The 25,073-nt window shown below is 38.8% G+C and overlaps 1 protein-coding gene across 1 annotated transcript in view; it reads right to left on the minus strand.

Annotated features, from left to right (window-relative positions):
* Window positions 1-377: 377 nt before the first annotated feature.
* The window catches only part of LOC134660505 (protein diaphanous), a 53,313-nt gene continuing 28,617 nt past the window's right edge, over window positions 378-25,073 (minus strand). The window contains exons 15-27 of the mRNA XM_063516276.1: window positions 24,003-24,163; window positions 22,449-22,577; window positions 20,023-20,123; window positions 19,164-19,341; window positions 17,705-17,878; window positions 15,156-15,308; window positions 12,797-12,915; window positions 10,205-10,340; window positions 8,270-8,434; window positions 6,981-7,138; window positions 5,943-6,022; window positions 1,400-1,478; window positions 378-508 (exon numbers count right to left, since the gene is read on the minus strand). Of these exons, the coding sequence (XP_063372346.1) occupies window positions 487-508; window positions 1,400-1,478; window positions 5,943-6,022; window positions 6,981-7,138; window positions 8,270-8,434; window positions 10,205-10,340; window positions 12,797-12,915; window positions 15,156-15,308; window positions 17,705-17,878; window positions 19,164-19,341; window positions 20,023-20,123; window positions 22,449-22,577; window positions 24,003-24,163 (1,655 nt within the window). The 3' untranslated portion in view covers window positions 378-486. The remainder of the gene's footprint in view (window positions 509-1,399; window positions 1,479-5,942; window positions 6,023-6,980; window positions 7,139-8,269; window positions 8,435-10,204; window positions 10,341-12,796; window positions 12,916-15,155; window positions 15,309-17,704; window positions 17,879-19,163; window positions 19,342-20,022; window positions 20,124-22,448; window positions 22,578-24,002; window positions 24,164-25,073) is intronic.

Below are 25,073 nucleotides of genomic sequence, written 5' to 3' on the forward strand. Positions count from 1 at the left end.
TTTAAAATTTACATACAAAAATTAATGGAGATACATAAGTAGTAAGTAGACACTTCTATGTGAGACGGGCTTACTTCTAGTCCATTCAACAAGGCTTTTGACCGTCGTGGTATTCCACCCGACTATAAATTGCACTACAAGAGTATTATTTTCATAAATCCGGGACGGAATTACTATTGGGGCGTTTCTACAATAACTGTACGGATTTTTTTACAGCTTCTTGGGTTTTAAACCCAAATATTGCTTGAAATATGAATCCTGATACAAACAAGTGTCAAGTTTTTCCAGTTTTTATACGTTTTATATGTTCTTTAATTTAAATGCTTAGACAAAAATTGTGAATTGTGTATTAGAGCTAAAAATACAGAGTATAAAAAACTCGAAATAACATTTACTTAGGTACAATATTTAAGCGGGGTTCCCTGAATCCTTGTTGACTGGGGTATATGCTACATACTAGGTACTAGTATCACTTGATATGAGCTATCACGCGTTGCTGAGCAACTCGCTGAAACAAAACAAAACACAAATTAAAAATTACACGCGTATTTAATAAAAAAAGGTTTTTTATTTAACAAAAGGCTCATATTAAGGAAATAAATAAATGAAATAGTTGGAACCCTTTTTAGGGTTCCGTACCCAAAGGGTAAATACCCTATTACTAAGACTCCACTCCGTCTGTCTGTCACCACCAGGTTGTATCTCATGAGCCGTGATAGCTAGACAGTTGAAATTTTCACAGGTGATGTATTTCTGTTGCCGCTATAACAACAAATACTAAAAACAAAATAGAATAAATATTCAAGTAGGGCTCCCATACAACAAACGTAATTTTTTTGATATTGGTACGGAACCCTACGTGCGCGAGTCTGACTCGCACTTGGCCGGTTTTTATTATAGTTCATTTACATAGAGTGGTCATTCAATTACGTTATATGTCAGTTTGTGTCGGGATTCGAATTTACCCAGATAATTTTATAGTCTTTGATAATTATCCGATATTTATCCCAGGTATGGATGGTACTATATTTATCTTCCTTGAATTCTTTGATAGTAAAAAATAAATAAATTTTATTAGGTTAAAAATCACTATAATTATCAAGATAACTATCATTGATAATTATCCTTTCGAACCCTGGTTTGTGTTTTACTTATTTGACACTCATAACCTATACGAATTTTATTTAATTTTATACGAAATTTGCTCTGACCAATTACTAATTATACATAAATTCAAATATTATACATAATAGCATGCAGGGCCTGTAATATAATTTAGTATTAAGCTAGATATAAGACAATTTGTGTGCCCTAACGGGGTGTCATGGAAGCTTCCTGAATAATTGTAACAACATCCTATGTACATGACTATACAAATAAACATCTTATCTTATCTTACTTGGTCAGTTCCCGTGTGGTGAGTGGTCCCGTGAGCCCGGACCGCGACCTCGAGCGGCTCAGCTGCGCGCGCCGTTCAGCTGTCAAACAAGAGGGGAGTTAGACGGACGAGCGCAACGAGGCCTGTTAAACGACGAGTTGCATAAGGGTTAATCAACTTTTTCTTGTCACACGTTGCTATGGTTACGGTCTCCTGAGACACTCTTAAAATTCTAGGTTTTTCGTATTTAAATTAACCAAACTTGCATTTTATGGTAGTTATAACACCTTTCCATAATGGGACATCTACTGAGCGTGTTAGTAGAACATGGTACTGCAGTTCTTTTAACAATCTATGGTACTATTGTCTCCTCGCTGATGGGACAGAATAACAACAAGAAATAGTTGATTGACCCATAATACAGTTTTTAACGGGATCATGCTGTTCTATCGGCTAATTAACACATTCAGTGCCGAAACCCGACTATCGGGTATTTTATGATTTCGTTCCCAGGCCGGACGACCCGATAGTCGGGATCGGTGGTACTACAGCTTTATATGACGAAAGTTTTGTGGCCTGGCGCGGATGTCTTGTTTGGCTGGGTGGCCATGAATGTGTTAAGTTACGTTGTTAGGAGTGATGGCACAGAATAAGTAATAGTATTATCATACAGAACGGACACGCACCGCCCCGCCCCGACTCGGATTACCTCGCCCGCGACAGGCCGCGACATGAATGTATGCGTAAGTCGCTCTACTGAGATTCCGTCAGGATTCCGTCAGAAACTCAATGACGCGTGTACAGACGTGCCGCGCACACATATAAACGCAAATCATTTTTGATGTATGGCGTGTCCGCCCTGTGGTTATGGTCACGTTTTGTATACCAGGTATATAAATTATTTTTTTGAAATACAACAATGTATTTGTAAGTACATTAAGTTCAGTTTCAGTTAGCATTAGCAATAATCTGAAAGGTGTCTGTAATATATAGGTGTAGTGTATAATTGTTCTCCATCGTATTTTCTCGGAACCGTTTGTATTTGTCATGTTACTTCAGTCAACCTCAGTACTTTTTGTGTCGAGACTGACTGAAATAGCAAGACACGTCCGTACGTTTCCGTGAAAATACGATGGAAAATAATTATACACCACATCTGTAGGTAAATATATTGTATATGTAGTTCTACGACTAGAAACAGGGTCTCTATTGTTTCCCAAAAAGTTTTTAGTCGTAATGTATTGTTTGTCCGCATTTTCGTCAGTCATTATTCATTTGGTTCAGAAACGCGTCACTTTTCAGGATTGCCATAAAACAATCCAAACCTAACCTAGCCTATCTATAGGATAACCTTACGAAAATCCTGAAAAGTTAACGGTTTCAGTTTTATGACTAATGATAATATGACAAACAATACATTATGACTTAAAACTTTATGGGAAACAAAGAGACCCCGTAGAAACAACATACAACATCCATAACAAACACACAACATCAAAAGCTTAAGCATCTTATATTAAATGTTAGACAACGACCCCACTGAAATGTTGAATAATTATATGAACTTGTAAGGGGGTGTATTGGCCTGTCCTCCGCCGCAGGCGCAGCCCACAGCGCATCGCCGATTCTGTACAATTTATTGATAGTAGTAGTAGTAGTAGTAGTAGTAATCACTTTATTGTACACAACACAGGTTTACATAATGTTTACAGAAATAAAGGTACAAAGGCGAACTTATCCCTGTAAGGGATCTCTTCCAGCTAACCTTCGAGTAGATGAGGGGAGAATTCAAATTAGATAGACAAACTTACGGAATGTAAAAAAAAAAATAATAAAAAAAAAAAATATTATGGGACAATCTTACACAAATCGACCTAGTCCCACGGTAAGCTCATAAGGCTTGTGTTGTGGGTACTAGACGACGATATATATAATAATATAGATACATATAAGTACTTAAATACATAGAAAACATCCATAACTAAGGAACAAATATTTGTGATGAACACACAAATAAATGCCCTTACCGGGATTCGAACCCGGGACCTCCAGCTTCGTAGGCAGGGTCACTACCGACTAGGCTACGGAGGCCGTTAAAACACACAATGTACAGTAACACTTTAAAAGTAAACTAACCAAAATGTCCAAAAGTAAATAAAATAATTAATTCCTCAAATTAGCCTTGAATGACGCTACAGACTGGGACTGTTTGAGCGACAGGGGCAACTCGTTCCACAATTCACAGCGCGTATCGTGAACGAATTCGCATACGATCATGTCTTATATCGATAGTTATACATAATCTTCTCCCTCGCGTTGTCCCGGCATTTTGGCCACGGCTCATGGGAGCCTGGGGTCCGCTTGGCAACTAATCCCATTGGCGTAGGCACTAGTTTTTACGAAAGCGACTGCCATCTGACCTCCAACCCAGAGGGAAAACTAGGCCTTATTGGGATTAGTCCGGTTTCCTCACGATGTTTTCCTTCACCGAAAAGCGACTGGTCAATATCAAATGATATTTCGTATATAAGTTCCGAAAAACTCATTGGTACGAGCCGGGGTTTGAACACGTGACCTCCGGATTGCAAGTCGCACGCAGCACGCTCTTACCGCTAGGCCACCAGCGCTACCACATGCAGCGTGTAGTTGTACATAATACCAAGCTCATTTATAACCGACTGTATACATGGCAATGGCAACTTTTGGTATAATACCGTCACATTCAATGAAACTATGTAATATGTGACGTTATCTATGAAAAGGGACCTTATTGTCGATGGCGCTTACGCCATTATTAACGATGCTCCGATATAAATACAATGCCGCGCGACGCTGTGCGGCGTAAGCGCCATCGACAATAAGGTCCCTTTTCATAGATAATGCCCCAAATATTCAAAGTGGCGGAGCGTCCATAGAACTCTATTTCCATCGGCTTGCCTAATTTGACGAGAGTACCGTGTTCAAAATGGCTTATAAAAAACAAGCTACTCTGCTATATAGGTACCTACTCTCTAGTCTACTGTGACATAAACAAATGAAAAAATGTATTCTCAAGAACAATGAAAACGTATATTAAATTTGCAATAGAAAATTAGCCATTTTTATTGTGCTTTAGTGTAATCAACAGCTACAAATGAAGTACCTTCAATACGGTGCAAAAACGCGTGCACCATTCCGTCCTCATCGCTTAGATCTTCTATAGTGCCGCGTGAAATATACATGGAATAATGAGCCTTATGTGTGCTACTAACACAACAATTGCCTTAGTAACACTAGAGTGACCGTTTTCATAATTACATAATAAGTTGTCCCCTACACTTTTTTTTTAAATTTGGGATTTTTTATGTTATTTCTACTCAGAATCACGAGTTCTTTCTATCCTAATAGGAGAAAAAAGTGTCCTAAGGTTTTTATTTCCATTCCGTCACCATTTTTCATAGACTTTGTATGGCGGTCGCGGAATGGAAAGATCGAAAAATATATGGAAATTTTGGTACACTTTTTTTCTCCAATTAGGATAGAAAGAGCTCGTGATTCTGAGTAGAAATAACATAAAAAATCCCAAATTTGAAAAAAAGTGTAGGGGACAACTTAAAAAAAAACGCCCACCTACTAAACTCTATAGTGAACTAAAAATTTATTGAGCTTAGAAATAAATAAAAAGTGGTAAAATTTACTGCCTTGGCTGAGACTTGATTTTTTTTTCAGTTTTATTTTATTTCTAAGCTTAATAGCATCGTTCGCAGACGTTTCTGCTACATACAAACTTAATAACCAGTTATTGTGTCTAAATTTATATTTGAACTAAAATTTCCTTTCCTTCTGTGCACACATGTTTAGAGTTATAGTCCAGATCTGAACTGTAAGCTATCAATGTAATTTATATAAATGTCTGTAACTTGTTTTGTGAGCCTAATAAATAAAATAAAAATAAACTAGTAGTTCGCCCCGAACTGAGAACTCGCGGTTCGCCAAAAATATCAATTGAATGCAGTCGTCAAAGGATCGAAAACCGCGTACGATTTGTTGCAAGGTCTGTGGAGCCCTTAACTGATACTGTATCTGTGGTAAGCCGAAATATTTCCTGTCAAATGTCTATATTATGTATATATTATTTTATTTTTATCTTGCTAATTATTTCAAAATAGTAAATTCAAAAACGATATTATAAAAGTATAAGCCGAGCACTTTCATTTGATACCAAACTCGACCATACTTTCTTGCAAATAAAATGACCAGAATAGCAAGACACTTCACAAACAGCTTTTTGGCCTTCTAAGCTCTTCTAGCTCAATTACCCCTTGATCGAGCCTGCTCATAATTTAATGACTAAAATATAATGCCCTCGACTACACGTTTACACAATTTCATTTAAATTAGAACAAATTTACTTAAGTTATTGTGTATCAAACTATCTTCTGACAGTTCAGCTTAAAAACATCGAAATGCCGGGACGTGCCGCTAGCCAGCCGCGTGTTCAAAGTTGAATGTAAGAACTTCGCTTCGCTTCGCTCGCTCGTTCGATAAATGACAGCTACAAGTAAAAGTACACATAACTACTAACCTCCTGCGACCCGCGGGTTCGCCTTTTTCCTCGGCCGTTCTCTGCTAAACGCCGACCCGCTTTGTAATGCCTCCATTAAACTGTAACAAACAACAATAATTAATATTATTATACCACCACTACACCTACACCATCATACCATTACATTACGGGTCTCTATTGTTTCCCAAAAAGTTTTAAGAGCCCATCAACGTGCACACTAGCGCCACTGCTAAATAATCGTGATTATTTAAATTTATTGAAATATATTTAAAAAAGGGGGCCGCTACGTACTGTATCTTGTATTAAAGTACCTTTTGAATACATCAAACTAGTTTCTATGTTGCTGGATTCGTCGATCTATAAACTCAAAATGAACAAAAACGGCCGTTTTAACTTTGGACGCATAGATTGACGAATTGGACGCATATTTTACAATACTTCGTGTAATGACCACTTAAAAAATATTGAATGAAATACAGTGTTGCCAACCTTATTTTAAATGTCATCTCTGACAAATAAGTGAACCATAGACATGTTTTTTTTATTCCACTCATTCATTCTTTTCCCGCCCGTACCCCTCAATTTTTGCTACTTCTTGAATTAAAAATATTTAATCTACAATTTTATTTCAAAGTAAGTGCTTGGTCTTAGAAAAAGTATTGTATGCAACGTTGTTTAACTGAGTCAAAAAATACTCGTGGCGTCTTTATTAACAATTTTCGGCTTCGCCTCAAGTTGTTACTCACGCCACTCGTCTCTTTTGACCTCTCTTAAACAACGGTTGCATAAAATACATGTATGTACTATTATCGAACCCTAGATGGCTTATCGATCTACATAAAGGTACTTAGCTCTCCAATAAGGTACTTAGTTTCCTTTACAGTGCATAAGTGGCGCTGTAATTAGTTATAATTATTTTAGGCAAGCGAATTTGTAATGTTTTTCCAATATACGCCGAAGCACACGCTGTTTGTATCCGACCTCCGTGCAACCAGTCGTAATAATAAAAACCATATAGCAGCGAAACATGTAACGAGAAATGGTATCTCAGCATACCTGTCCATAACGCCATCTTGCGCTTGGTCCATATCGACCAGCTGTTTGTATCTGTGCTGCCGATCTCTCCTCTCTCTTTCTGCCGTGGCGCGAGCTTCCCTCGCCCGTCTCGCTCGCTCTTCCGTCTCTCTCGCTACTATGTTATCCTGGTATGCCGCCTGAAATACAACAAACGTTAGTTAATGGAAGTATACCCCTTAGGTGGTTGAAGTATTAATATTGATACTGAAATAAGACAAGTGCCAACAAGTTCTCTTGAAATGGGGCATTATCTATGAAAAGGGACCTTATTGTCGTTGGCGCTTACGCCGCACAGCGTCGCGCGGCATTGTATTTATATCGGAGCATCGTTAATAATGGCGTAAGCGCCATCGTCAATAAGGTCCCTTTTCATAGATAACGTAATAATTTGCTTTGTTCTCTAGCTGGTCTTCATTTAAAGTGAATTTGGTTGTTTTACTATGAGTATTGACACCTACTTCATGCATCTAAAGGTTATGAGCTTGATTTGACGGCCGAGCCCAAGAGAAGTACTTGAATAAGTTAAGAGTCAAACTCTTGTCTACATACTTGTGCGGATGGAACACGTAGTCTTCTGCTAGTTCTGTGCACATGGCGTCCATTTTTCGGAACATGTAGTGTAATATGTCACTGAGTTCCTAAGTCCATAGGACGTCCATTTTTCAGAACAAATTGCTTACCGTGAAAGAGTCCTTAAAAGTCTTGATATCAGAGAAGAATTCTTCTAGCGTGTATTTATGTGGGTCGAACACGTACTTTTCTGCTAGTTTTGTGTACAGGGCGTCCAGTTTTCGGAACATGGAGTGTAATATGTCACTGAGTTCCTGAGTCAATATAGAGGATGTCCATTTTTCGGAACACTGTTTACTCACCGCAAAAGAGTCCTTAAAAGTCTTGATATCTGAGAAGAATTCCTCGAGCGTGTACTTGTGTGGGTCGAACACGTAGTATTCTGCTAGTTCTGAGTACAGGGCGTCCATTTTTCGGTACATGGAGTGTAATATATGTCACCGAGTTCCTGAGTCTATATGTATAGAGGATGTCCATTTTTCGGAACATTGTTTACTCACCGCAAAAGAGTCCTTAAAAGTCTTGATATCAGAGAAGAATTCCTCGAGCGTGTATTTATGTGGGTGGAATACGTAGTATTCTGCTAGTTCTGTGTACAGGGCGTCCATTTTTCGGTACATGGAGTGTAATATATGTCACCGAGTTCCTGAGTCTATATGTATAGAGGATGTCCATTTTTCGGAACATTGTTTACTCACCGCAAAAGAGTCCTTAAAAGTCTTGATATCAGAGAAGAATTCCTCGAGCGTGTATTTATGTGGGTCGAATACGTAGTATTCTGCTAGTTCTGTGTACAGGGCGTCCATTTTTCGGAACATGGAGTGTAATAGATCGCATTGTTCCCTGGCTTCTTTCGCGAAAGACTGAGATGAGGGTTCAGGAAATATATTAAAAATGTTATCCATTACATTGCGTAACTATACAGGGTGGAATTTTTAATGGCACTAGGAGGGAAAGTACTCAAAAAACGTTGTACGATACACGTGCGAATATGTAATTCGCAACTCGTGTCGATTTAATTCGGTCGTGTTTTAATTTATCACCACTCGTTGCGAATTTCCTACTTTCCGCACTTGTATCGTAATGTACTATTAAATACAGTCAAATACCCTATTGTACCTATCATACAAAATCTAATATTATTTGAATAAATAATAATTATTGGATTGAATAATCCAATGAGACATCACATTTTATGTTTTGTTCCTATTCACCCCATCCGTCCCTTTTCACCCCGGTTGACGGGGTTACTCCCACTAGTTACCACCAAGTTGTTAGCAGTGGTAACTACTGGGATTTTTTTCCCCAGTAGTTACCACTGGTAACACCTTGGTGGTAACTAGTGGGAATAATCCGGTTGACGGTGCTGTATTTTATCGTAGTCAGGCGTGTCTCCGATTTCGTCGCTTTGCTACAAGTAGCTAAAAGTACATCCGTTCGGCCCCAATTTTGGGGAAAGCCTTAAGCCGCGCGTGGCGCTGTCGCCACCTAGCGGCCATATCTGTGCTGATCGTAACAGACGCGTTTTGTTAGAGAGTGAGTCTTCTGTAATTAGGTAGTATTATTGACCGAAGCGTAGCGAAGGTCTACGTTTTGACTCGGGCATTTTGCTTTTGTATGTCCGGATGTTCTCCTCTACAGGTCGCAATTCTTAACCGATTTTCGTGAAATTTTGTGACCGAATTCTATGACTAAATAATTTTTTTTTGTCGATCCGGTTTTTGGAAATTTTTCAAAATGGCGGAGTCGTGATAGCTCCCGCCTAAACAAATAGTCGTATCGGTATCAAAGAGTTTTTTCTTTTTGAGATATGTTTATAGATTAAATGGCCAAAAATTTAGAAAATTTGTATCGCTGGTTTTGGCGGTATTTAGATATTTAGTTTTTACTTGAGAATGAGTAGCTAAATTTCGTCAGCTTTAGTAAGAACTATAATGGCGTATTTTGCAAACGTTCGCTGTTTTTGTTGTTTGCATCGGGAGGTCCCTGGTTCCATCCCCAGTAATTGTATACTGCTACATAACTTTTTGTATTTTTTTATACTTAAATTTCGTATAGTTGTTTTTTTTTTTTTTTTTTTTGAAAAAATTAAAAACATCGTATTTATTATTTATCAAGCGCGGGTTAAGCGTATTCGTTTAATTTTTGTTTGTAGCTTTATGTAATTTTTAATTTTTTGTTTATATTACATGTACTATACCTATATTTTAATAAATATTTTTGCCATACATTTGTTCAGTTTTAAGCTCTGCCCGCGAGGTCTACAGCTCACAGAGCCACTAGTTTATTCTGTGTCGTAGTTAATAAAAAATAAAATAAAAATAAAACGTTTATTCAGAGATCTTTCTTATAACTAATTACATATATTCTTCTGCCAAACCACAGAGTGGTTTGTTGGCAGACGAGGCTCCTTTATGTATTTGCAAGCTAGGTAGTTGATAGGTAACTTAAACTTAGGTATCTACTTAACCCTTTACCTCATGCGCAGCCCTATATAGCAACTATTAAAGTTCATTTTTAAACAAATACTTTTTATTTATGACATGAAGTAAGGGGTTAACTCTATATTCTTAGCGTACAGTAAAAGAAAATCAAAATAAAATTAAAATGTAACGTGTGTTGGAAAAGGATACGCTCATGGTATCGTGGAACCTGTCGTCTGGTTCCTGCGGTACCCGCGAGTTGTTGAGGTCTGTCTCCAGCGCTCTTATGTCGCTGTCCATCTTCTTCAGCGCCTTCTGCACGTTCTCCATCGACACGCGGGCCGCCCTTGGACAGAACAATTAATTTCTGGTTAAGCTATTAACCCTTAAATGCATGATTTTTTCTTTTTGGCCGAAATTAATATATGTATCACATAATTGTTTGCCGTTTCTAGGAAAAATAGTAAAAAAAATTATATCATCGATTTTCACTGCGAAATCAGTGTTAAAAGTTGCATAGGCTAAATCATATTTTTGGAAATATATAGGTATTTGTAAAGGGTATAGGAAAAATCTTAACTGCCATCAGAAAGGTACACTATTTATGATGTTCCTATGATAAAGTTTGTAAATATAAAATAATTACAAACCCCGAAAAATCTGCCCAAAATCACATACTAAAAATCATCAACTTCCAGGTTTTTCCAAATTTTCCGACATTTCGTCTATAAACAAATGTAATTTTTATGAATTAAAATACTGCGTAAATTTATGTAATAATTCGGAAAATTTATTAGTTTTACTATTGAAATAATATACAAGAACAAATAGAATTTGTTTAATAATGCATAACATTTGATGTTTATGTTGTGTGTATAAATGCATCACTATGCATTTAAGGGTTAATATCTGGGTGTAGTGTTGAGTCGCTCACTCGTGAGGCACCTCATTTGTACCACTCATTTTGTTAATTTGTCGCAGTACTTCGTACCGCAAAAATGTCTTACTTCACTCCTCTATTCATTTTACTCATTTACACGCGCGCATCACAAACACCTCTTGCCACCATCACACAAATCATTCACACACTTCAAATTTCAAAAAACTCTTATCCGTTCAAATTCACTCGCGAGTCTCCCAAAAGGTCTATTCTTAACCTCCAGAATTGCACTCCAATTAAATATTACTATTTATTTATTTATAAAGGAAGTGATGAATACATAAATATTGGAATTAATGGAATAGTCGATGCTGAAAATATGCTAGTACCTTACCTCATTTGAAGTAAGACATTGCAACACCTCATTTTAGAAAATGAGGTACTCATACAAACTCATTTTAAATTGATGTCCTACCCATCACTATCTGGGTGACCGAGCTTCGCTCGGAAAACATATAAAAACTCGAAAATGCGCGTTTTCCCAGAGATAAGACCTAGCTAGATCGATTTTTCGCCCCCGAAAACCCCAATATAGCAAATTTCATCGAAATCGTTAGAGCCGTTTCCGAGATCCCCGAAATATATATATAAATAAATATATAAATAAACAAGTATTTGTATTTTGACTTTTATTGAATAAATTAAAATTGCTTTAAAAAATTTGTACGATATGATTAGGTCTATATTAAACATTAAAACACGTTAACACAATAAAAAAAATTAAAATAAACAAGAATTGCTCATTTAAAGGTATTAGATAGATGTGTAAATACCAGAGAGGCCAAATACAAGTTAGGGTTCCGTACCAAAAAAGTACAAAAGGATCCCTTGTGACTATGTCCGTCCGTCCGACCGACCGTTTGTCCGTCTGTCTGCCACATTGCTAAATATCTCGAGAACTACTGAAGCTATAAATTTGAAATAGTTATGAACAACGCTAACCCAAACACATTGGAATTGGATTTTTTTTATTTCCTCCTAATTTCTACCGGTTTAATTCAGATGAGACGCTTGGCGAGTTCTTCAAAAAATAATATCAAAAATCGCGACCATATAAATGATGTTACAGTACATATGGGGTAAAATAGTGCGTAAAATAGCACTTTTCGTGCGTATGTCGAAACTTTAAAGTGTCATATGTACTGTAAAACGTTGTTCGATACACGTGCGAATAGGTAATTCGGTCGTGTTTTAATTTATCGCCACTCGTTTCCTCTTTTTCGCACTTGTATCGAAAATAACTATTTTGCGTGTATGATTTTTATTATGGTATGTATGTTAGTTTGTTAGGTATATAATGTATGTATATATGGGCCTTAGTTGCCTGACAATAAATGATATTTGATTTTGATACGCCCTGATGTGGGAATAGGCTCATTACGTTAAAATAAGATACTAAACTCAATCTTTCGGTTGACTGGTTGAGAATGCCTTCAGGCATTAAGTCAGTTTTCAGCACTGAATGTGTTAAGGACTAGTATATTGTTTACCTGTCTATGTGTGGTATCTTTGTTTACATACCTGTCTATGTGTGGCATCTTTGTTTACATACCTGTCTATTTGTGGCATCTTTGTTTACATACCTGTCTATGTGTGGCATCTTTGTTTACATACCTGTCTATGTGTGGCATCTTTGTTTACATACCTGTCTATGTGTGGCATCTTTGTTTACATACCTGTCTATGTGTGGCATCTTTGTTTACATACCTGTCTATGTGTGGCATCTTTGTTTACATACCTGTCTATTTGTGGCATCTTTGTTTACATACCTGTCTATGTGTGGCATCTTTGTTTACATACCTGTCTATGTGTGGCATCTTTGTTTACATACCTGTCTATGTGTGGCATCTTTGTTTACATACCTGTCTATGTGTGGCATCTCTTCGGCGAAGTTGAGCGCGTCCGGGAACTTCCTCTCGATTGTGTCGACCAAGTAGTGGAGCAGAGTCTGCTTGTTCTCCAAATCTTTTGTCGATGTTAACTGAAACAAAATATAAAGTCACATTTCATTTCATCATTCCCGAAACAGAACAAAAAAAACTGGCCAAGTGCGAGTCGGACTCGCGCACGGAGGGTTCCGCACCATCAACAAAAAATAGAGCAAAACAAGCAAAAAAACGGTCACCCATCCAAGTACTGACCCCGCCCGACGTTGCTTAACTTCGGTCAAAAATCACGTTTGTTGTATGGGAGCCCCACTTAAATCTTTATTTTATTCTGTTTTTAGTATTTGTTGTTATAGCGGCAACAGAAATACATCATCTGTGAAAATTTCAACTGTCTAGCTATCACGGTTCGTGAGATACAGCCTGGTGACAGACGGACGGACGGACAGCGGAGTCTTAGTAATAGGGTCCCGTTTTTACCCTTTGGGTACGGAACCCTAAAAAGCGCTGGTGGCCTAGCGGTAAGAGCGCGCGACTTGCAATCCGGAGGTTGCGGGTTCAAACCCCGGCTCGTACCAATGAGTTTTTCGGAACTTATGTACGGAATATCATTTGATATTTACCAGTCGCTTTTCGGTGAAGGAAACCATCGTGAGGAAACCGGACTAATCCCGATAAGGGCCTAGTTTACCCTCTGGGTTGGAAGGTCAGATGGCAGTCGCTTTCGTAAAAACTAGTGCCCACGCCAATTCCTGGGATTAGAAGCCAAGCGGACCCCAGGCTCCCTTGAGCCGTGGCAAAATACCGGGAAAACGCGAGGAAGATGATTCCCGAAACAGAACAGCTAATAGCCGATATTAACTCACATTTATAGACGGGTCTAACGCGAAATTTATTCAATTACCTTTATATACCGATGTGTAGTGGGTGGTTTGAAAATGTGATGTCTACCCCAAACTTTTACATACACTTTTCGTCGGGTAGTTGCACAAATCTCTGTTTTGACATTTTGCTGAGACTTTAGTTGGCCGCGACCATGACCAGTGAAACCTGTGTCGAAACGTCGGTATATAAAGGTAATTGAATAAATTTCGCGTTAGACCCGTCTATAAATGTGAGTTAATATGAGCTAATAGCCGAGCCGAACATAATAGGTGAAACCTAAGCCCCAAACACAATTAGGTTGCGTACTTTCATCACAGAGTTTCTATGGCCAGCTCCTCCATTTGCGGTTACATGTATATTATTAATGTTGTTGTGTCAAATTTAACTTGCAAGATTTGACCCTTACAAACATACGTAGATACATTGCAAGTTAATAAAAAGCTTGCAAAATAGCCGCCTCCGGGTGTCATTCTGAATCCCTAACAACGTTTGTCCTAAAGTCACTTGCCCTAACTGGTTTGTCCTAATGGGCACATGCCATAACGATTATTTTCCATAATGTAAGATTCTGAAAAATGGTTAGGTTTTAGAACTTGCTGCCACAAAATTGGGTTAGGTTAGGGTTCAACTGCGAGCCTCGCAAAAAAGAAAATATGCATAATAACATTAGGATAAGTAATCAATATTAGGATAACCAAAATTAGGGTTTTTAGTGTTAGGACAACTGATCATTATGACAAACAATATTAGGGAATGCATCGATAGGAGAAAAGACTTTAGGGATTTAGATATAGATCCGCCGCCTCCAATACGTGGTGGATTATCCGGATAAGAGACCCTGATCGCTCGGATCAGATCACCATTTCGATCATAAATATATGTAAAGAAAGAGTGGTAACTCCATACATCAGTTCTCTTACCAAAACGCGAGTTATTTCATAGTCGACATCTAACGTCAAGTAGTGGAATTATCAGTACCGCTACTTGACACCAGATGTCAGAAATGTCGCTACTGACGAAAAATGTACTAGTAAAACAATTTACAACTAATATTATAAACGGAAGGAGTTGAAAATATAGTTCCGGTGAATCCGGTTACAATATTAGCTGAAAATTGTTGAGCATTAGAGTTTTTGTTTAACGCGACATCTATTGTCAAGTAGCAGTACTGATAATGTCCGCTACTTGACGTTAGATGTCGACTACGAAATAACATGCGTTTTGGTAAGAAAACTGATGTATGGAGTTACCACTCTTCCTTTACTTATATGGGGCATTATCTATGAAAAGGGACCTTATCGTCGATGGCGCTAACGCCGCACAGCGTCGCGCGGCATTGTATTTATATCGGAGCATCGTTAATAATGGCGTAAGCGCCATCGGCAATAAGGTCCCTTTTCATAGATAACGTCACATATTTCTCTATGATTTCGATAGGCAAGAAACTAACCTTAGTCAGGAAGCTGATTTCGAACCCATAAGCGCCAGCGTTGTTGGAACCAGTGTTCATGTAGTTTCCTAACAACAGCAACAGTTCTAGAATCTTCGCTAATTTGCCGCTCGACTTCACTTCCTCACACGCCGCTGTGCCTGAGACAATGTCCTGTGAAATAAAGAATTAATAAGTTTTTGGCAAAAACTTCATTTTTAGGGTTCCGTAGCCAAATGGCAAAAAACGGAACCCTTATAGATTCGTCATGTCTGTCTGTCTGTCCGTCTGTCCGTCCGTATGTCACAGCCACTTTTTTCCGAAACTATAAGAACTATACTGTTGAAACTTGGTAAGTAGATGTATTCTGTGAACCGCATTAAGATTTTCACACAAAAATAAAAACAAAACAATAAATTTTTGGGGTTCCCCATACTTCGAACTGAAACTCAAATTTTTTTTTTCATCAAACCCATACGTGTGGGGTATCTATGGATAGGTCTTCAAAAATGATATTGAGGTTTCTAATATCATTTTTTTCTAAACTGAATAGTTTGCGCGAGAGACACTTCCAAAGTGGTAAAATGTGTGTCCCCCCCCCCCTGTAACTTCTAAAATAAGCTAATGATAAAATAAAAAAAATATATGATGTACATTACCATGTAAACTTCCACCGAAAATTGGTTTGAACGAGATCTAGTAAGTAGTTTTTTTTTATACGTCATAAATGCCTAAATACGGAACCCTTCATGGGCGAGTCCGACTCGCACTTGGCCGCTTTTTTTGGTACAAGCTTTTATCGCTGACTGTACTTTTCTTCCCACACACAACTAATACTCATCGAGATAATTCTTAAAATCCCAAACACAATTAGGTTGCGTTGTTTCATCACATAGTTCCTATGGCCTCCTGTCTCCATCATCAGATCAGCTCGATGGTACCATAATATTGCATTGTACCACCCGACTTACATGTATGCAAATTTTCAGCTTCATCGGAAACCGGGAAGTGGGTCAAATTTAACTTGCAAGATTTGACCCGTACAAACATACCAACAATGCAAGTAAAAGCTTTTAAAAATGATTTGGGCATCTGGCAGATGTAGATCAGTGGAGGGCAGAGTGTAGCCTCCACCGATGAACAGCTGCCAGATCTAGTAATAACTTACCGGTTTGACTTCAGATATCATCTCCGTGTAGTGTTCTCTGAACGCTAAACTCCTTAACCGGGGCACTAGACGTTTGACATCAGCCACTGTGGCCGCGAACTGCTCAGCTTCTGTTAGGTCTTCTTTATTTTGAGAGCAACGGACTTGATCCGGGCATCCGGCATATGTTGATCGGTGGAGGGCAGAGTGTAGCCTCCACCGATGAACAGCTGCCAGATCTAGTAATAACTTACCGGTTTGACTTCAGATATCATCTCCGTGTAGTGTTCTCTGAACGCTAAACTCCTTAACCGGGGCACTAGACGTTTGACATCAGCCACTGTGGCCGCGAACTGCTCAGCTTCTGTTAGGTTTTCTTTGTTTTGAGAGCAACGGACTTGATCCGGGCATCTGGCATATGTTGAATGTTGGGGGGGGGAGGGTGTAGCCTCCACCGATAAACAGCTGCCAGATCTAGTAATAACTTACCGGTTTGACTTCAGATATCATCTCCGTGTAGTGTTCTCTGAACGCTAAACTCCTTAACCGGGGCACTAGACGTTTGACATCAGCCACTGTGGCCGCGAACTGCTCAGCTTCTGTTAGGTCTTCTTTATTTTGAGAGCAACGGACTTGATCCGGGCATCCGGCATATGTTGATCGGTGGAGGGCAGAGTGTAGCCTCCACCGATGAACAGCTGCCAGATCTAGTAATAACTTACCGGTTTGACTTCAGATATCATCTCCGTGTAGTGTTCTCTGAACGCTAAACTCCTTAACCGGGGCACTAGACGTTTGACATCAGCCACTGTGGCCGCGAACTGCTCAGCTTCTGTTAGGTTTTCTTTGTTTTGAGAGCAACGGACTTGATCCGGGCATCTGGCATATGTTGAATGTTGGGGGGGGAGGGTGTAGCCTCCACCGATAAACAGCTGCCAGATCTAGTAATAGCTTACCGGTTTGACTTCAGATATCATCTCCGTGTAGTGTTCTCTGAACGCTAAACTCCTTAACCGGGGCACTAGACGTTTGACATCAGCCACTGTGGCCGCGAACTGCTCAGCTTCTGTTAGGTCTTCTTTATTTTGAGAGCAACGGACTTGATCCGGGCATCCGGCATATGTTGATCGGTGGAGGGCAGAGTGTAGCCTCCACCGATGAACAGCTGCCAGATCTAGTAATAACTTACCGGTTTGACTTCAGATATCATCTCCGTGTAGTGTTCTCTGAACGCTAAACTCCTTAACCGGGGCACTAGACGTTTGACATCAGCCACTGTGGCCGCGAACTGCTCAGCTTCTGTTAGGTTTTCTTTGTTTTGAGAGCAACGGACTTGATCCGGGCATCTGGCATATGTTGAATGTTGGGGGGGGAGGGTGTAGCCTCCACCGATAAACAGCTGCCAGATCTAGTAATAACTTACCGGTTTGACTTCAGATATCATCTCCGTGTAGTGTTCTCTGAACGCTAAACTCCTTAACCGGGGCACTAGACGTTTGACATCAGCCACTGTGGCCGCGAACTGCTCAGCTTCTGTTAGGTCTTCTTTGTTTTTTAATTCTGAGAGCTTTTTAAGCTGATCCGCGGGTGGTAGGTACTGTAAACAAAAAAAAAGGAATGTTTGAAATATTATAATAATTATCTATTTAAAAGGGTTGGCGACGCGCATGTGACATCACTGTAGTTGTAAGCGTACTATGTTATAATTGGTCATACTATAGCGTAAAACACAAAATGTTGTTTTTGACCGAGAGAGCGTGAAGCGCGAGCGAAGCGCCACCGTTTCAACATGGGCAAAAATGCTTTCGTATGTCTTGCTATCCAGAGACAGGCCGCGTAGCCAATATGCCCATCGCTTAGCTAGTAGCGATCGAAACGCAACTGTCACTGTCACACTAATATGAAAGAGTGATAGAGAGGCACAAAGGGTTTCGTTGTCGAAGCGATAGCGATTGTAACATTTGTAACCTTGGCTAGGCCGGCAGGTCGCATATATCAATCGATTCTCTTGATATTTCATGAGCAGGTATTATTGTTTTTTTTTTCATTAAGTTTTCGGTCATTTTTCAAGATGGCGGAATGCAGTATAGTGCTTTTTGGGTACATTACCTGTATAAGTAAGTCCAGCACGTTGGCCGATAGCACTGTAGTGTCGCATCGTAACACGCACGTACGTATGTGTTCGTACATGTGTTTGAGAGCCATAAGGTTCTAACATTACCTGTATAAGTAAGTCCAGCACATTGGCCGATAGCACTGTGTCGTATCGTAACACGCTCGTCCGTATGCGTCCGTGCGACATGTGTTCGGTGTTCGTGAGCCATAAGGTTCTAACATTACCTGTATTAGTAAGTCCAGCACATTGGCCGATAGCACTGTAGTGTCGCACCGTAACACGCATGTGCGTATGTGTTTGTGAGCCATAAGGTTCTAACATTACCTGTATAAGTAAGTCCAGCACGTTGGCCGATAGCACTGTAGTGTCGCATCGTAACACGCACGTGCGTATGTGTTCGTGAGCCATAAGGTTCTAACATTACCTGTATAAGTAGGTCCAGCACATTGGCCGATAGCACTGTAGTGTCGCATCGTAACACGCACGTGCGTATGTGTTCGTACATGTGTTTGAGAGCCATAAGGTTCTAACATTACCTGTATAAGTAAGTCCAGCACATTAGCCGATAGCACTGTAGTGTCGCATCGTAACACGCACGTACGTATGTGTTCGTACGACATGTGTTTCAAAGTCATAAGGTTCTAACATTACCTGTATAAGTAAGTCCAGCACATTGGCCGATAGCACTCTAGAGTCGCATCGTAACACGCACGTCCGTATGTGTTCGTACGACATGTGTATGAGAGCCATAAGGTTCTAACATTACCTGTATAAGTAAGTCCAGCACATTGGCCGATAGCACTGTAGTGTCGCATCGTAACACGCACGTGCGTATGTGTTCGTATTTCATGTGTTTCAGAGAGCCGCCGAGAAGGATAGAGAGGTTCTGTGCCGCTTTGCTGTCTAGAACTTTCAGGTCTTTCACTTTTTTTAGCGTGTGGACTCTGAAACAAGAAACTAAGATAAAAAAGTTGTTTGGGCAACAAGAAAACAAAACTCAAACCCATTTCATTCCATTTTGTGTGCGGTATTGTAGTTTTTGTACATATGTAATATGGATTATAGAATATATGTATTTAGTTGTATATATATGCATATATTTGTTGTAGGGGGCTATTCATAAATTACGTCATTTCAAATTGGGGGGGGGGGGGGTCTGGACATTAATGATGGTAGCATGACGTAGGAGGAAACGGGGTCATTCGAAGCATGATTTTTGGATGATTTTAGGGAGGGGGCTCAAAAATCGTCAAAAATAGATGACGTAATTTATGGACAGCCCCTAAGTAAGCTACTAATATTATAAGTAAAGAAGACACTTTTAGTTTATTTTCTTTTTTTGCGCCTTTGGTACAATACGGATGTCTACCGCCTCCAATTCTCCCTCAATTTCTCAAAGGTTAACTGGAAGAAATCCCATAAAGGGATAAGTAAGTTCGCCTTTGTACTAATGACGAATGTTATTTTTCCTGTTTTGTTTTGTTTTTTGTACAATAAAGTGTTGTACTACTACTACTACAATAGTTTTTGCTTAATATTAAATTTGAAATAAATACACAAAATTGGAAACTAGTGTTTTTTTGTAAGCAATTTCCAAAATTTAAAAATATAATTAAACAACGTACTTATCGACGGCATCCTCGTTCCTCTTGGCAACAGGTTTGCTTGAAAACTTGAGCGCCAATCCGCTCAGGATATCCGGTGAAGCCATCTTTTCTTCTTGTACCTAATTAAAAAGTATATAATTAAACTAGCGACCCGCCCCGGCTTCGCACGGGTTAACAAATTATACATAAACCTTCCTCTTGAATCACTCTATCTATTAAAAAAAACCGCATCAAAATCCGTTGCGTAGTTTTAAAGATCTAAGCATACAGACAGACAGACAGACAGCGGGAAGCGACTTTGTTTTATACTATGTAGTGATATCAAAAAGCATTCCAACTAGTTCTTGTTGCAACTGGTCCGTTATAAACAAATAAATAATAAAGTTTTACGGTGTTATTCATAAACGGCTGCTAACTTAATCAGTTCATGATCGTCGTATGTCCCTATCTGTCGTTATGCCATAGAGAGGGACAAACGACGATCATCAGCTGATTAACTTAGCAGACGTTTATGAATAAATAAATATTATAGGACCTTCTTTTTTTTACACAGATTGACTAAGTCCCACAGTAAGCTCAAGAAGGCTTGTGTTGTGGGTACTCAGACAACGATAGATATAATATACAAATACTGAAATACATAGAAAACAACCATGACTCAGTAACAAATATCTGTGCTCATCACAAATAAATGCCCTTACTGGGATTCGAACCCAGCACCGCGGCTTCACAGGCAGGGACATTACCCACTAGGCCAGACTGGTCGTCAAACTAATAAGAGTAATAAGAATTCAAGAATAATAAGAGGAGGTCTTCGGAATAAGGCGGTTATTAATGTCTTCGGTTACCGCGATAGTTATTCGTGAAATAAAACTAGGTATTCAGACGGATTATACAGGGTGCCATTTGAGTCGTGATCAGTAATATGTTTTTCTAACTCCATAAACAACGAGCAATTTAATGCCCCTACTCTTACTAAAATCAGACAAGATTTTTTTTTTGTTTATTTTTTGTCATTTATTTTACTTTTACAAGTGGCAATGTGGTATTTAAACAGCTTTGTAAGATATTTCAAATGAAAAATTAAGTAAATTTTATTTCTAACTGGGATAAATGACAAAATTTATGTCAATGACAGTTTCGATTCAAAGAGGCGATTCAATTTACTAATTTAAATATCTTCATAAGCCATTGTAATATCCTAAATCCACTTATAAAAGTAAAATAAATGAAAAAAAAATAAACAAAAAATAAAAAAAATCTTGTCTGATTTCAGTAAGAGTAGGGGCATTAAATTGGTCGTTGTTTATGGAGTTACAAAAACATATTACTGATCACGACTCAAAAGGCACCCTGTATAGCGTATGGAAACCGTGTTTGTTAAAGGGTCTGCACTCTCGTGAGTCAAAAGCGAAAACAATTCACGCTTCTAAACAGGTGCTGCCCCCTACACTTCACGCTGGCTCTATTTCGGATGTTCTGCCATCTAGTGGTTTAAATCTAAAAATACGTCACAAAAGTGACAAAGCTCTTTAACCTCCTGAGACTAAATGTACATTATAATGTACATTTAGTCGAATGTATTAAGGTTCAGTGTCTTTATTGTAACATCTCATGTACCATATGTTCTTGTGAATAAATGATAATTCAATTCAATTCAATTCACATTCGTGCAATTTTGAACCTTTCATGAACCAAATAAAGTATTTTTTTTATGGTGGAAAGATTTGCTGGCTATGGATGAGGTCTTGGTGGCTCAGATGGCAGAGCGCTGGAGTATCGATCCAGAAGCCGTGAGTTCAACTCTCACCCAAGACAGTAATTTTTCCACTTTTCAAATATATTCTAAGCCAAATAAAGTAGCATCTCATTTGATTCATTGCTTTTTAAAACAAACGAAATTCGGTCTAATTTACATATAAAATAAAGTTCAAATTAAAAATTTGTAAACTTCATATGGTGGGTCTTACGAGGTTAAATAAAGATTTAAAAAATCTAAACATGGAAACTTGACATAATGATTCGCGCCAATGAATAGGGGATTCTGTGCTGACATCTACAGTTTATGAAAGCTCCCTATATTATTTTAGGATCTATATCTGAATCCCTAAAGTTTTTTCTCCTATCTTTGCATTCCCTAATATTGTTTGTCATAATGATTAGTTGTCCTAAAACTAAAAACCCTAAGTTTGGTTTCCCTAACTATTGATTGCTTATCCTAATGTTATTAAGCATATTTTTCTTTTTGCGAGGGTCGCAGTTCTAACCCTAACCTAATCCACTTTTGTGGCAGCAATTTCTAGACCTTAAATTATGGAAAATAATCGTTATGACAATTGATCGTTAGGGCATGTGCCCATTAGGACAAACCAGTTAGGGCAAGTGACTTTAGGACAAGCGTTGTTAGGGATTCCGAATGACACCCATTATTTTAACGTTAGTACCTTGACCCAGAAGGCTTTTTCGGACATCTTGGCAGGAACGATCGTCTTCCAGTTGGCTCGTTTTAGAGGTCCCTCGACTTCCCACTTTTTCTTAGGCTTCAGTCCGTGGGGCAAAACGTCGGGTTGAGGCTGAAACAAATATTTAATGAAAACACTGTTCTTCGCTTCTCAGGTATAATACAAATAAGAAATAAAATATTAAAACAGTTGCATTTAATACTGACTCCCACACTAGGCAAGGCCTGTCCCGTGAGATAAATCTTACGGTTTACATAAAAAATATTACAGACCATTTTGAGAGTAAAAATGAAATTCAAAAAAGCGTTTTAAAATTTGAAAAAGACAAATAACAAAATATGACTAAAGATGACAAAGACTACCAACGAATGCCGAATGGGTCGAATTTAAGAACTTATAAAAAAAACCGGCCAAGTGCGAGTCGGACTCGGGCATGAAGGGATCCGTATTAACACATACGCAAAAAAACATGTTTGCTGTATGGGAGCCCCACTTAAATATTTATTTTATTATGTTTTTAGTATTTGTTGTCATAGCGGCAACAGAAATACATTATCTGTGAAAATTTCTACTGTCTAGCTATCACGATGACAGACAGACAGACAGTGGAGTCTAAGTAATGGGGTCCCTTTGGGTACGGAACCCTAAAAAAACGAATGGGACGACCCAATACGATACTAGAAAATTTAACCATATGAAACGTTAATAAGGTGACATTTTACATTTGATGTGGATCTGCACTCCGCTGTGGTGTGCGAGTGGGACCACCATATACAGGGTGCCATTTGAGTCGTGATCAGTAATATGTTTTTCTAACTCCATAAACAACGAGCAATTTAATGCCCCTACTCTTACTAAAATCAGACAAGATTTATTTTTATTTTTTGTTTATTTTTCGTCATTTATATTACTTTTATAAGTGGATTTAGGATATCACAACGGCTTATTACGATATTTAAATTAGTAAATTGAATCGCCTCTTTGAATCGGAAATGTCATTGACATCAATTTTGTCATTTGTCCCAGTTAGAAATAAAATTTACTTAATTTTTCATTTAAAATATCTTACAAAACTGTTTAAATACTACATTGCCCCTTGTAAAGGTAAAATAAATGACAAAAAATAAACAAAAAAATAAAAAAAAGCTTGTCTGATTTTAGTAAGAGTAGGGGCATTCAATTGATCGTTGTTTATGGAGTTAGATAAACATATTACTGATCAGTCTGATCACGACTCAAATGGCACCCTGTATATTTTTATAGCGTTGTCTCGCTTACACCCCGGATTCGCACCAGTGCAATAACCTTGTAGCTATACTTGGTCAACCAGATCTTGACAGTAGAAAAAGGCGGCAAATTTGAAAAATGTAGGCGCTAAGGGATATCATCTATTAGAAAATTTGAATTTCGCGCCCTTTTTTTACTGACCGGCATGGGGGGCGGCGGGGGCCCGCCCGGCATCGGCGGGGGAGGGGGAGGGGGCGCGCCCCCGCCCACTGGAAGTAAACGAACTATAGTAGCTTGCTTGCAACTCACCATTCTAGGCGCCATGGGTCCCCCCGGCGGCGGCGGCGGGCGCGGGCCCCCCATCATGGGGGGCGGCGGGGGCGGGGGCGGGCCCCCCGCGCCCGGCATGGGGGGCGGCGGGGGCCCGCCCGGCATCGGCGGGGGAGGGGGAGGGGGCGGGCCCCCGCCCACTGGAAGTAAACAATAAATGAGAAACTTCAATTTTATACTAAGTAAACGATTTAATAGTACATTATTGTCGAGGTTCGGAAGTAGCTACTTGCAGGCTGAGGATTCGTTTTAAACGGACGACCTTGGGAGTCCGTTTAATTGAATCCGAAGCCAGCAAGTAGCCTTCCAGCCGAGTCATATATAGTGCTTTTCTCAAAAATGGTGCAAGAAATAGAAATATTTTACAGAAGCAACGTTCTAATTTTCACAGAAAAAAATAAAACCATTAAAAAGATTTGCTTGCCGCCTTTAAAAAAAAATAAGTGTATTTTTCTGCTGAAAATACGCCAACGTATTTGAGACACAGACACCTAAATAGTCGCGGTACCAACATTATAATAATAAATGCTGATCTGTTTGGCTGTTTAATGGACCTATGCCTTCATTTGATATGGCCATTTAAAGTTTTAAAAAGAATGGAACTCATTAAATAATGGAATTTGTATGCAACATTGCAGTCCCGAAATCGAGACTGCAATGTTTTTAACTTTTTAATTTTTTGAATGACCATAAACTACGGACTTCGCGATCTATTTTTTAACCGGCAACGTCGACTTTGCCGTCCATTTTTGAGAAAAAGGCTTTAAAACATTGTAGTTGTACGATAGCAGTGTTGGCCGAAACGTTAATGCAATTGAAAATGTTGGCCATTAACCATTATAAATTGAACCGTAAACTGTAATCGTCCGTTACGGTTTAAGGTTCAATTTATAATGGTTAATGCCCAACATTTTCAATTGCATTAACGTTTCGGCCAACACTGTACGATAGCTGCTCCAAATTGTGTGGGATATTTCAGTAGTTATTGACGAGATGTCAATTCATTTTTAAAAAACAGATTTCTTTTTCTTCGACGTGTCCCTAACCAAC

Source organism: Cydia amplana, chromosome 27, assembly GCF_948474715.1.
Source record: "Cydia amplana chromosome 27, ilCydAmpl1.1, whole genome shotgun sequence".
In the NCBI taxonomy this organism is placed as follows: Eukaryota; Metazoa; Arthropoda; class Insecta; order Lepidoptera; family Tortricidae; genus Cydia; species Cydia amplana.